We start from the raw sequence: 13,493 nt of genomic DNA, 5'->3' as shown, positions 1-13,493 counted from the left end.
GTGACTGCAGCCATGAAATTAAAAAATGCTTGCTTCTTGAAAGAAAAGCTATGACCAACCTAGACAGCATCTTAAAAAGCAGAGACATTACTTTGTCAACAAAAGTCCATCTAGTCAAAGCTATTATTTCCAGTAGACATGTATTGATGTGAGAGCTGAACTATAAAGAAAGCTGAGCACCAAAGAGTTGATGCTTTTGAACTGTGGTATTGGAGAAGACTCTTGAGAGTCCCTTAAGCAGCAAGGAGATCCAACCAGTCCATTCTAAAGGATATCAGTCCTGAATATTCATCAAAAGGACTGATACTGAAGCTGAAACTCCAATACTTTGACCACCTGATGCAAAGAACTGACTCACTGGAAAAGACCCTGCTGCTGGGAAAGATTGAAGGCGGAAGGAGAAGGGCATGACATAGGATGGATGGCATCACCAAATTGATGGACATGAGTTAGAATAAGCTCTGGGATTTGGTGATGGACAGGGAAGCCTGGTGTGCTGCAGTCCATGGGGTCACAGAGAGTTGGACATGACTGAGCAACTGAACTGAGCTGACTCCACATTCACATTAATATGTAGTTGTGAATGTAATTTTCACCTAAAATTCCTGTGTTGAAGCCCAACTCACAATATGGCCATAATTGGAGATAGAACCTTTAAGATAATTAGAGTTAAATGAGTTCAAATTAGACCTTAATTCAATAAGACTGGTGTCCTTACAATAAGAGAAGGGGACATCAGGTATGTGTGAACACAGAGGAAAGCTATGTGAGAACATAGCAAGAAGACAGCCATCTGTAAGCCAAGAGGCAAGGCTTCAGCAGAAACCAAACCTGCCAATTCCTTGATCATGGGCTTTAAGCCTCCAGAACTGTGAGAAAATAAATTTCTATTGTTGAAGCCATTCAATCTGTGATATTTTGTTATGGAAGCCCTAGAAAATAAACATAGCTCTTTATTCATAATGCCTCAGAATTACTGTTTAGTATTTTGATAAGATCATGAAATTCAGTTTCAAAAAACTGATTAACATTCAACCCCAATCATTTTACAAATATATATTACCAATGCTTTATTTTAATACGGTAGCATGTTTACTGACCAGGCTTCCCTCGTGGCTCAAATGGTAAAGAATCTGCCTACAATGCAAGAGACCTAGGTTCAGTCCCTGAGTTGGGAAGATCCCCTGGAGGAAGGCTTGGCAAGCGACTCCGGTATTTTTGCCTGGAGAATCCCCATGGACAGAGGAGCCTGGCAGGTTGTAATCCATGAGGTCGCAAACAGTCGGACATGACTGAGCAACTAAGCAAGCTTAATGACCTGTTAATTCAATTTGAAAGCCCTAGGAAATCTACCTGTAAACAGATTATGGAAATATTTTCATAGATCTGCAGAGTTTACTAATCCATTATTTGCCACTGATATCTTCAATCAATGTGTGTAACAACCCTTGACAATGTCTTGCTATTCAAAGAGTGGTCTGTATTAATACTGTTAAAACAAACAAAAAAAAAAATATGTCAGTGAGGAAGAGACAGGCCAGTGAGGTAAAGTATAGGAGAAGGATAGTCTCAGGAAAGACGCCTTCGGCAGAAGCCTTAATAAGTTGAACATTTGTACCTCCTTGCTGTTGAAATGGCTGAATCAGGCTATCTAGCAGTGTCTAAACATTACAGTCATACAGCATAGAGCCTCATTTTAATTTTCATGCTTGCAGACAACTCTCTGATGACTTACCTTTGGTTTTGTATGCAAGGAAAGAATGCAGCGTTGTAGACATTTACTTTTGTAGCTCATTTTGTGTACTCATTTTCAGCCGATGATCAGTAATGTGAATCAGAGTTATAGATCAAATCTCAGCAAGCAGACATGTCAATCTCTGAACTTGGAAGGATCACGTGACAGATGCTATAGTTACAATCCTTTGTAGCTCAGTTGGTAAAGAATCTGCTTGCAATGCAGGAAACCCAGGTTTGATTACTGGATGGAGAAGATCCCCTGGAGAAAGAAATGGCAACCCACTCCAGCATCCTTGCCTGGAGAATCCCATGGACAGAGGAGCCTACCAGGCTACAGTCCATTGAGTTATAAGAGCTGTACAAGACTTAGCAACTAAACCACCATACTTATATATACACACACACAGTATATATATACTGCATAGACATATATATGTAGTATTAATCTTCAGTTCTGTTCAGTTCAGTTCAGTCGCTCAGTCGTGTCCGACTCTTTGCAACCCCATGAATTACAGCACGCCAGGTCTCCCTGTCCATCATCAACTCCTGGAGTTCATTCAAACTCATATCCATCGAGCCGGTGATGCCATCCAGCCATCTCATCCTCTGTCGTCCCCTTCTCCTCCTGTCCCCAATCCCTCCCAGCATCAGGGTCTTTTCCAATGAGTCAACTCTTTGCATGAGTATTGGAGCTTCAGCTTCAGCATCATTCCTTCCAATGAACACCCAGGACTGATATCCTTTAGGATGGACTGGTTGGATCTCCTTGCAGTCCAAGGGACTCTCAAGAGTCTTCTCCAACACCACAGTTCAAAAGCATCAATTCTTCGGCGCTCAGCTTTCTTCACAGCCCAAGTCTCACATCCATACATGACCACTGGAAAAACGATAGGCTTGACTAGAAGGACCTTTGTTGGCAAAGTAATATCTCTGCTTTTCAATATACTAAGTTGGTCATAACTTTCCTTCCAAGGAGTAAGCATCTTTTAATTTCATGGCTGCAGTCAACATCTGTAGTGACTTTGGAGCCCCCAAAATAAAGTCTGACACTGTTTCCACTGTTTCGCCATCTATTTCCCATGAAGTGATGGGACCAGATGCCATGATCTTTGTTTTCTGAATGTTGAGTTGTAAGCCAACTTTTTCACTCTCCTCTTTCACTTTCATCAAGAGGCTTTTTAGTTCCTCTTCACTTTCTGCCATAAGGATGGTGTCATCTGCATATCTGAGGTTATTGATGTATCTTCCGGCAATCTTGATTCCAGCTTGTGTTTCTTCCAGCCCAGCATTTCTCATGATGTACTCTGCATAGAAGTTAAATAAACAGGGTGACAATATACAGCCTCGACGTACTCCTTTTCCTATTTGGAACCAGTCTGTTGTTCCATGTCCAGTTCTAACTGTTGTTTCCTGACCTGCATATAGGTTTCTCAAGAGGCAGGTCAGGTGTTCTGGTATTCCCATCTCTTTCAGAATTGTCCACAGTTTATTGTGATCCACACAGTCAAAGGCTTTGGCATAGTCAATAAAGCAGAAATAGATGTTTTTCTGGAACCCTCTTGCCTTTTTGATGATCCAGTGGATGTTGGCAATTTGATCTTTGGTTCCTCTGCCTTTTCTAAAACCAGCTTGAACATCAGGAAGTTCATGGTTCACATACTTCTGAAGCCTGGCTTGGAGAATTTTGAGCATTACTTTATTAGCGTGTGAGATGAGTGCAATTGTGTGGTAGTTTGAGCATTCTTTGGCATTGCCTTTCTTTGGGATTGGAATGAAAACTGACCTTTTCCTGTCCTGTGGCCACTGCTGAGTTTTCCAAATTTGCTGGCATATTGAGTGCAGCACTTTCACAGCATCATCTTTCAGGATTTGGAATAGCTCAACTGGAATTCCATCACCTCCACTAGCTTTGTTTGTAGTGATGCTTTCTAAGGCCCACTTGACTTAACATTCCAGGATGTCTGGCTCTAGGTGAGTGATCACACCATCATGATTATCTGGGTCATGAAGATCTTTTTTATACAGTTTTTCTGTGTATTCTTGCCACCTCTTCTTAATATCTTCTGCTTCTGTTAGGTCCATACCATTTCTGTCCTTTATCGAGCCCATCTTTGCATGAAATGTTCCTTTGGTATCTCTAACTTTCTTGAAGAGATCTCTAGTCTTTCCCATCCTATTGTTTTCCTCTATTTCTTTGCATTGATCACTGAGGAAGCCTTTCTTATCTCTCCTTGCTATTCTTTGGAACTCTGCATTCAGATGCTTATATCTTTCATTTTCTCCTTTGCTTTTCGCTTCTCTTCCTTTCACAGCTATTTGTAAGGCCTCCCCAGACAGCCATTTTGCTTTTTTGCATTTCTTTTCCATGGGGATGGTCCTGATCCCTGTCTTCTGTACAATGTCACAAACCTCTGTCCATAGTTCATCAGGCACTCTGTCTATCAGATCTAGTCCCTTAAATCTATTTCTCACTTCCACTGTATAATCATAGGGCATTTGATTTAGGTCATATCTGAATGATCTAGTGGTTTTCCCCACTTTCTTCAATTTAAGTCTGAATATTGACTTAGTAATTAGGAAGCTGAATGTGTAAATCTTCTTCATTCATTGCTCCAATGGAAATCATTGCAGAAGTTGCAAGGGTGATTTTCCTTAGATAGAAGAGGTTCAAGAGTATTTGAGTTTACTGTGAAGACATGTACTGTATAATATGTTTCATATGAAATTGTATACAGATGATGTTATGTTTTAAGCTGTAATATTAGTAGCAATAAAATAAAATGAAAAGATTCTTGTTCAAAGGGTTCTGCCAATTTTTTAACCTTTTGGAAATATATTAATCTGTCTAGACCTCAGTAATCTCCTAAGTAAAATTGCACAGTTGAAGTAATGGTATCCGAAGATCCCTTGTAGCTCAGGAAACCCATGAACCTCTGATCCTCTTTCCCCTTGTGTTTTTCTAAGTGCTATTGAAATGATTTAGCTAAATCCTGAGTCAGAAGGTTTATCTCATTACATTTTTATTTAAGCTGAGGTGTATGTAGTTATAAAACCAGAGTACGACAGATGATGTTTCATAAGTTGTATTATTTGCTCAGCTGGTATTCCAGAAAAAGAAATCTCTTCAACTATGTTTATTTTCATCTGTGTTCACAGGAAGTTCAACACAATTGCCAGCTTCACAGAATATCATTTTGTGCAGATGATAAAACTGACAAGAGGATATTCACTTTCATATGCAAAGATTCCGAGTCAAATAAACATTTGTGCTATGTATTTGACAGCGAAAAGTGTGTAAGTATGCCAGATGTTTTAGGGTGGTTTGCTCTACTTTGTAAGCCAGGAATTGTCTTGTTTCCAGCATTAGTAAAGTATTTAGAAATGAATAAGGTCTGCAAATACTTAACTTCACAAATAGATTCTTCCTGTCATGAGAATATGCTTCAGGATTTCATCCCTAAATAAATTTCACGTTAATGGACACAAGCTTGTATGCAATTTTCTTTCCTTAGAATGTCATCCTATGTCATATGTTTACGTGTCTTACAATCACTTGACTTGAAATTTTAAACTCAAATACAATTTAGTAATGTGCATATAATGCAAAGGAGTAATGGTAAAGCAAAGTATTTTTTCAGGAATGTCATGGATCTGATGAAAATAAATATTTTATTTTATTTTATTTTGAAAATAAATATTTTTAAATATTTTTATTTTTAAGTATTATTTTAAATATTTTTAAACTGTAGGAAATGAAATTTGTATGGCTCTTCAAAAAAAAATCTGATTCTTTAAAACTCTGATTTTTGATTTTCATTATTCAGAAAACTTTTTTTTTTTAAACTTTACAATATTGTATTAGTTTTGCCAAATATTGAAATGAATCCGCCACAGGTATACCTGTGTTCCCCATCCTGAACCCTCCTCCCTCCCTCTGGGTAGTCCCAGTGCACCAGCCCCAAGCATCCAGTATCGTGCATCGAACCTGGACTGGCGACTCGTTTCATACATGAAAAACTTCTTATAATTAAATGTGATAGAATTGTGTTTATGTGTGTGTGTGTGAGTGATTGAGCTTGGGAATATAATCTTAGCAAGTAAGAACAATTAGGATATTCCAAAGTTAAGCTCTCTGACAATTCTTTAATCATCTGGAATTCTTAATGAAAACCCATATCTTGACTATATGCATAAGCTAATACCAATGATAACCTAGTCTGAGATCCTGTTATAAAATGTAATATGTGAATTCCAAGCACACATTGTAGCCATTGATAGCTTTAAATGAGAAAGAACGTTTAATCTCAACAGCAGGATTGCCTTAGACAGGAAGAAATTTAGTTTATTTATTGTTCATTTTATCATACTGTCAAAATAGAAGGGAATAATATTGTTATCACTATAATATATGTCTTTAATTTCAGTATGTGGACTTCTTAAAAACAAATACTTTTTTATCTGTCCATGTAACTCCTGCATCAGGTGGAAAATAGATACTCAATGAATTTTTTTCCTTTAAAAAGGTTATGTGGATAAATTGACAAAAGGTAGAGCAAGTTATTATCTCTATCTTTTAAACTATAGTTCTTCAAATACACAAACTACTGTGCTAACCTATTTGGCATCATAATATGTTTTGAAAATTTGATGAATATTATGAAATATCTTGTCAGAATACTATCCTTATTTGTTTAAGACAGTGTTATGTGAACTATATGGCATTTTGTATGAAATTAAAAAGTTCTATTTGAAATGTATCCTATTGAATGAATGCCATATATTTAACGCTCCAGGTGCCTCTTAACCCTGATGACTTGCAGGTATTTTCTATGTGACTGAGAAGATTAAAGTTGATACTTGTTGAATATCTTCTACATGTAAGATATTATAACCTTTTACCACTTATGACAAACAGTAAATTAAATTGTCCTTCTTTCTTGCCTTACATATAGAAATAAACTTCCTTAGGATTTTTTGAAATATTCATAACCCAAGTCCTTTATAAATACTAGTCTTTCTATAATTTTATGTCACGTTTTACCTTTCTTTGATGTCCAAACTTGTTACATAATTATTAAAACAAACACTTGCAAGAATTCCCCATTGTTTTCAAAGTACAAACTATATTTCTATCTAATCGTACTTTTTTTAATCGGTTTCCAAAATTTCACTACCTAGACCCGTTATTCCTCTCTTGATATAGCATATTAGCTTTCTTTTTTCTTGAAGGTTGAAAATATTTTCTTGAAGCCTATACCAGTGGCTCACAAACATTAGTGTGCATGATTTCTAAATTATGATTGACAGCAGAAGCAAAAAATGCTTTCTGATATGATTCTAAATGAATATATAGAAAATATGTAGGGCAAGTATCTGTTGGATTATCGAAAAAGTGAGACATTTCCAGAAAAACATCTACTTCTGTTTTATTGACTATGCCAAAGCCTTTTACTGTGTGGATCACAACAAACTGGGGAAAATTCTACAAGAGATAGAAATACCAGACCACCTCACCTACCTCCTGAGAAATCTGTATGTAGGTCAAGAAGCAACAGTTAGAACTAGACATGGAAAAACAGACTGGTTCCAAATCGGGAAAGGAGTACGTCAAGGCTGTATATTGTCACCCTGCTTATTTAACTTATATGCAGAGTACATCATGAGAAACGCTGGACTAGAAGAAGCACAAGCTGGAATCAAGATTGCTGGGAGAAATATCAATAACCTCAGATATGCAGATGACACCACCCTTATGGCAGAAAGTGAAGAGGAACTAAAAAGCCTCTTGATGAAAGTGAAAGAGGAGAGTGAAAAAGTTGGCTTAAAACTCAATATTCAGAAAACTAAGATCATGGCATCTGGGCCCATCACTTCATGGCAAATAGAGGGGAAATAATGGAAACAGTGACAGGCTATTTTGGGGGGGCTCCAAAATCACTGTAGATGGTGACTGTAGCCATGAAATTAAAAGGTGCTTGCTCTTTGGAAGAAAAGTTATGACCAACTTAGACAGCATATTAAAAAGCAGAGACATTACTTTGCCAACAAAGATCTGTCTAGTCAAAGCTTTGGTTTTTCCAGTGGTCATGTATGGATGTGAGAGTTGGACTATAAAGAAAGCTGAGCACCGAAGTCTTGATGCTTTTGAACTGTGGTGTTGGAGAAGACTCTTGAGAGTCCCTTGGACTACAAGGAGATCCAACTAGTCCATTCTAAAGGAGATCAGTCCTGAATATTCATTGGTAGGACTGATGCTGAAGCTGAAACTCCAATACTTTGGCCACCTGTTGTGAAGAACTGACTTATGCGGAAAGACCCTGATGCTGGGAAAGATTAAAGGCGAGAAGACAAGAGGAGGACAGAGGATGAGATGGTTGGATGGTATCGCTGACTCAATGGGCATGAGTTTGAGTAAACTCCAGGAGTTGGTGATAGGCAGGGAAGCCTGGCGTGCTGCAGTCATGGGGTTGCAAAGTATCAGACACGACTGAGTGAGCTGAACTGAACTGAACTGAAGGCAAGTATATTACGAACAGAGAAAGTTAAAGGCATATAAATGGAGGTAAGGTTTCTACATCTTTCAAACTGGAAAAATGACAGTATTAGTAGACTGAGGTAAGTTGTATAAATGTAATATGAATCTCGGAGCAACCACTAAAAAACGTATAAAATGGGATACATTTAAAAATACATTGGCCCAAGTGAATGTGTTAATATCAGATGAAATGCACTTCAAAGTAAAGAAAATTACACAAAGAAGGCAATATTTAATAATAAAAGGCTCATACTACCAAGAAAACAGCAAGCCTAAATTTGCATTGCCAAATCACAGAGCAGCAAAATTACTGAAATAAAAACTGACAGAAATGAAAAGAAATATAGGGTCAATAGGCAAATACACAGTTATATTGACTATTTTGCCACCACTTTTCTTAAAATTAATGGAACAACTAGACAGGAAATCATCAAGAATATAGGATCACTCAACAGCATCATCAACTAATGGAATCAAACAACCAAGGGGAACTTCATTCAACAACAGCAGGTTGCACATTATTTTCAAGTGCCAAAGGCACATGTACCAAAATAGACTGTATCCGGGGCTGTAAGACAAATCCCAGAAGTGTAAAAGAGTAGAAATTATTAAGCAAGTGCTTTTCAACAATAAAGAAATCAACCTAAAAGTGAAGAACAGAAAGATTATATGAAAGGCTTCAAAAACTTGGAAGTTTTGTTTATCCATATGTCAAAAACGGCATCAAGTTTGTAAGCACTCTGTAGGTCAAAGAGGAATCTTCAAAGAAAAAAATCTTAAATGTGTGAACTATATAGAAATGAAATAGAACATATCAGTGTTTATGTGATACAGTTAAAGCAATTCTGGGAAAGAAATTTATAACAAGTTAATATATTTAAAAGCAGAACATTTCAAATCAGTAATCTAAGCTGCCAGCTCAAGTACTTAGAAAACAGATTATCAAATTAAAGGAAGCAGAAGGATGAAAATAAGAAAGAGAAGAGAAGAAATTAATGAAATGGAAAACAAAAACAATTGAGAAAATCAATGACACAAAGAGCCGTTTCATTAAAAGATAATAAGAGTAACAAAATTTCAGTTAAGATTAGTAAAGCAAAAAAAAAAAAAAAGAAACAAATTACCAATATCAGACATTAAACAGGGATTTCACTGAAAAACATCCAGATATCAAAAAATATTAAGAGGATGCTAGATATTCAAGCTGGTTTTAGAAAAGGCAGAGGAACCAGAGACCAAATTGCCAACATCCGCTGGATCATCAAAAAAGCAAGAGAGTTTCAGAAAAACATCTATTTCTGCTTTATTGACTATGCTAAAGCCTTTGACTGTGTGGATCACAATAAACTGTGGAAAATTCTGAAAGAGATGGAAGTACCAGACCACCTGACCTTTCTCTTGAGAAATTAGTATGCAGGTCAGGAAGCAACAGGTAGAACTGGACATGAAACAACAGACTGTTTCCAAATAGGAAAAGGAGTATGTCAAGGCTGTATATTGTCACCCTGCTTATTTAACTTATATGCAGAGTACATCATGAGAAACGCTGGACTGGAAGAAGCACAACCTGGAATCAAGATTGCCGGGAGAAATACCAATAACCTCAGATATGTAGATGACACCACCCTTAAGGCAGAAACTAAAGAAGAGGAACTAAAGAGGAACTGAAGAGGAACTAAAAAGCCTCTTGATGAAGGTGAAAGAGGAGAGTGAAAAAGTTGGCTTAAAACTCAACATTCAGAAAATGAAGATCATGGCATCTGGTCCCATCACTTCATGGGAAATAGATGGGGAAACAGTGGAAACAGTGTCAGACTTTATTTTGGGGGGCTCCAAAATCACTGCAGATGATGACTGCAGCCATGAAATTAAAAGATGCTTACTCCAAAAGTTATGACCAACCTAGATAGCACATTGAAAAGCAGAGACATTACTTTGCCAACAAAGGTCCGTCTACTCAAGGCTATGGTTTTTGCAGTGGTCCGATATGGATGTGAGAGTTGGACTGTGAAGAAAGCTGACAGCCGAAGACTTGATGCTTTTGAACTGTAGTGTTGGAAAAGACTCTTGAGAGTCCCTTGGACTGCAAGGAGATCCAACCAGTCCATTCTGAAGGAGATCAGCCCTGGGATTTCTTTGGAAGGAATGATGCTAAAGCTGAAACTCCAATACTTTGGCCACCTCATGCGAAGAGTTGACTCATTGGAAAAGACTCTGATGCTGGGAGGGATTGGGGGCAGGAGGAGAAGGGGACGACAGAGGATGAGATGGCTGGATGGCATCACTGACTCGATGGATGTGAGTCTGAGTGAACTCTGGGAGTTGGTGATGGACAGGGAAGCCTGGGGTGCTGTGATTCATGGGGTCACAAAGAGTCGGACACGACTGAGCGACTGAACTGAACTGAACTGAACTAATAATCAACTGTGTACACATAAATTTGACAACATAGAATTAATTTCTCAAAAACAAAAATGGCTGACTACCTATTATTGGATAATTTGAATAGCCTTGTAACCATAAAGGCAATTGAATTTATAATTTCAAACTTACTAAAGTAGAAATCCCTACTCCTAGATAGTTTTACTGAAAGAATCCATAAATGCTTAAAGAGGAGTTAACATTGTTCTGCACAAGCTATTCCAAATAACAGAAGTGAGAGAACTCCTAAAATTCACTTTTATGAAAGTTTTATTTTTCAGACACCAAAGCAGGTAATGATAGTGCAAAAAAAGGAAACTACAGACCAATATCCCTCAGGAAATTGGATGCAAATATTTTTAACAGAATATTAAATATAACAGCAATATATAAAAGAATTATACACCAAGACCAAGTAGAGCTTGTTCCTGGGATGTAAGTCTTATTCAGCATCAAAAATCCAATAATATAATCAATCGTATTAACAGGTTAATGAAGTATATGATCCTATCAACCAACATTTTAAAAAATATTTGAAAATAATCAACACCCATTCATGGTTAAAAATCTCAGAAAAATAGGAATAGAAGGAAACTTCTTTTTCTTGTAGGATTTGGGTGTTTGTTTTTGCTATCTGATTCGTACGTATATAACCAAAATGTTTTTGTTCTAAACAGACAATGTAAAACCATTAAGAGTATGTCATTACTGTCATAAATTTGTAGATATGATTTTAGATGAATTTTAATAGTTTATATTACATAATGTTTATGGCAACAAATAAATTCTAATATAGAACACTGTGTTTCTTGTAAAGTTAATATAATTAATATTTAACATTATTATTGGTAAAATAAATATAATTGATACAACTGAATCTAATATATGATGAGGAATTTTAGACTTATCAGTTTTTCTCATAATTAAACCTGAGTATCACTATACCCTTATAGCATATGTAAATATATACATATATATATGAGAGGAGTCAAATATATGCAAAATCCATAACCTCCTGAATTATGCACAAATTATAGTTGCTACCTACATGAAGAATAAAGGGAACCCAGATTAAGAGCTAAAGGAAGCTTTAGATTTATATGTTATGCTCAAAGACTTTAATATTGTTTATACATATATTTTGGGAATTAAAGGAAAAAGAACATAGTAATGAGGAAACAAGTGAAAATTTTAGCATAGAAACAGCAAATGCTAAAATAATTCAATGGTTAGGTAAAATAACTTAAAAAAATTGATAGGCTTAACATCAGATTTGGGATGGCAGGAAAAAAATGGTCAGTAACCTAGAAGATAGATGAGAGAAATTATCCAATTAAATGAACAGAGAAAATAAATGATAGTAATATTAAATGACAGAGCCATAATCACCTCTAGGAAAAAACGGGGTGTTCTAACATGTGTGAAATCAAAATCATAAGAAGACAGCAGAGAGAAAGTAAGACAGCAAAGAAAGTCCTGGCTGAAGAATTCCCAAATGTGGTGAAAATTGTCAACCTACAGATTTGAGAACCTTCAAGCTGAATCAGTTATAAAAAAAACCACTTGTAGGTATATCACAGACAATCTACAAGAGAGAGAAAGAGAGTGAGAGAATGATTAAGGGAATGAATGAATCTTGAAAGCATCCATTAAAAAATATGAAGACATATTATATCTTTACATAGAGAAATAAAAAAAAATATGAATGGCAGCTGACTTTTCATTAGTATCAGTAAAGGTCAGAGGAGACCATGACAATATCTTTCAAGCATAAAGTAAAAGATGTCATAAGAAAATTTTACACTTGTTGAAGTCTCAAAATTTAAATCAAAATATTTTGAAATAAATGAAACTACAGTGACTCACCACTAGCGAACTGTGCTTCAAGATATGCTAAAGGAGATTCTTTAATCTGAAGGGAAATGACACAAAAAGTAAATTCAAATGTGCAAAAGAATAAACAAAAAATAAACACTAGAAAAACTGTGACTAAATGTCACTCTTTTTTAAAACAGAACTGTTAAAAGCAAAATTGTAGCATTGTGTCAGGTCATTGCATCATGATGTTAACATGTGACAGTACTACCACAAAGGCTGCATACTATTGTGGTTCAGACGGTTAAGCGTCCGTTTGCAATGCGGGAGACCTGGGTTCGATCCCTGGGTCGGGAAGATCCCCTGAAGAAGGAAATGGCAATCCACTTCAGTATTATTGCCTGGAAAATCTCATAGACAGAGGAGCCTGGTAGGCTACATTCCATGGGATCGCAAAGAGTCGGACACGACTGAGCGACTTCACTTTCACTTTCAAGGTTGTTATTATTTATGTAAAGTAATGCACATTAACTCCAAATAGACTGCTCACTTAAAGATGCATATTGTTATCACTAGAGCAATCCACTAAAAAGTAATTCAAAAGTGTATAGTTAAAAACCTATAGAGAAAATAAAATGGAAAACTGTTGTTTGTTTTTTTTTTATGAAAAAGACAGTAGGCAAAGAATAGAAATGGAAAAGCAGATGGACCAAGTAGAAAATAAAGTGAAAGTGAAGTCAAGTCGCTCAGTCGTGTCCGACTCTTTGCGACCCCATGGACTGTAGCCTACCAGGCTCCTCCCTCCATAGGATTCTCCAGGCAAGAGTACTGGAGTGGGGTGCCATTTCCTTCTCTAGGGGATCTTCCCGACCCAGGGATTGAACCTGGGTCTCCCGCATTCCAGGCAGATGCTTTAACCTCTGCGCCACCAGGGAAGCCCAAAAGTGATGTAAATATATAGACTAAATACACCAATCAAAGGATG

At 36.6% G+C, this 13,493-nt stretch overlaps 1 protein-coding gene across 1 annotated transcript in view; it reads left to right on the top strand.

Annotated features, from left to right (window-relative positions):
- Window positions 1-5,220, top strand: part of GULP1 (GULP PTB domain containing engulfment adaptor 1) — a gene marked incomplete in the record, with an annotated part of 178,528 nt that extends 173,308 nt beyond the window's left edge. The window contains 1 exon segment of the mRNA NM_001079509.2: window positions 4,894-5,220. Coding sequence (NP_001072977.1) covers window positions 4,894-5,202 — 309 coding nt within the window.
- Between the last annotated feature and the right edge of the window lie 8,273 nt (window positions 5,221-13,493).

Source organism: Bos taurus, chromosome 2 (assembly GCF_002263795.3).
Source record: "Bos taurus isolate L1 Dominette 01449 registration number 42190680 breed Hereford chromosome 2, ARS-UCD2.0, whole genome shotgun sequence".
In the NCBI taxonomy this organism is placed as follows: Eukaryota; Metazoa; Chordata; class Mammalia; order Artiodactyla; family Bovidae; genus Bos; species Bos taurus.
The sequence above is the reverse complement of the archived record's forward strand: the minus strand, read 5'-3'. Positions and strand labels throughout refer to the sequence as shown.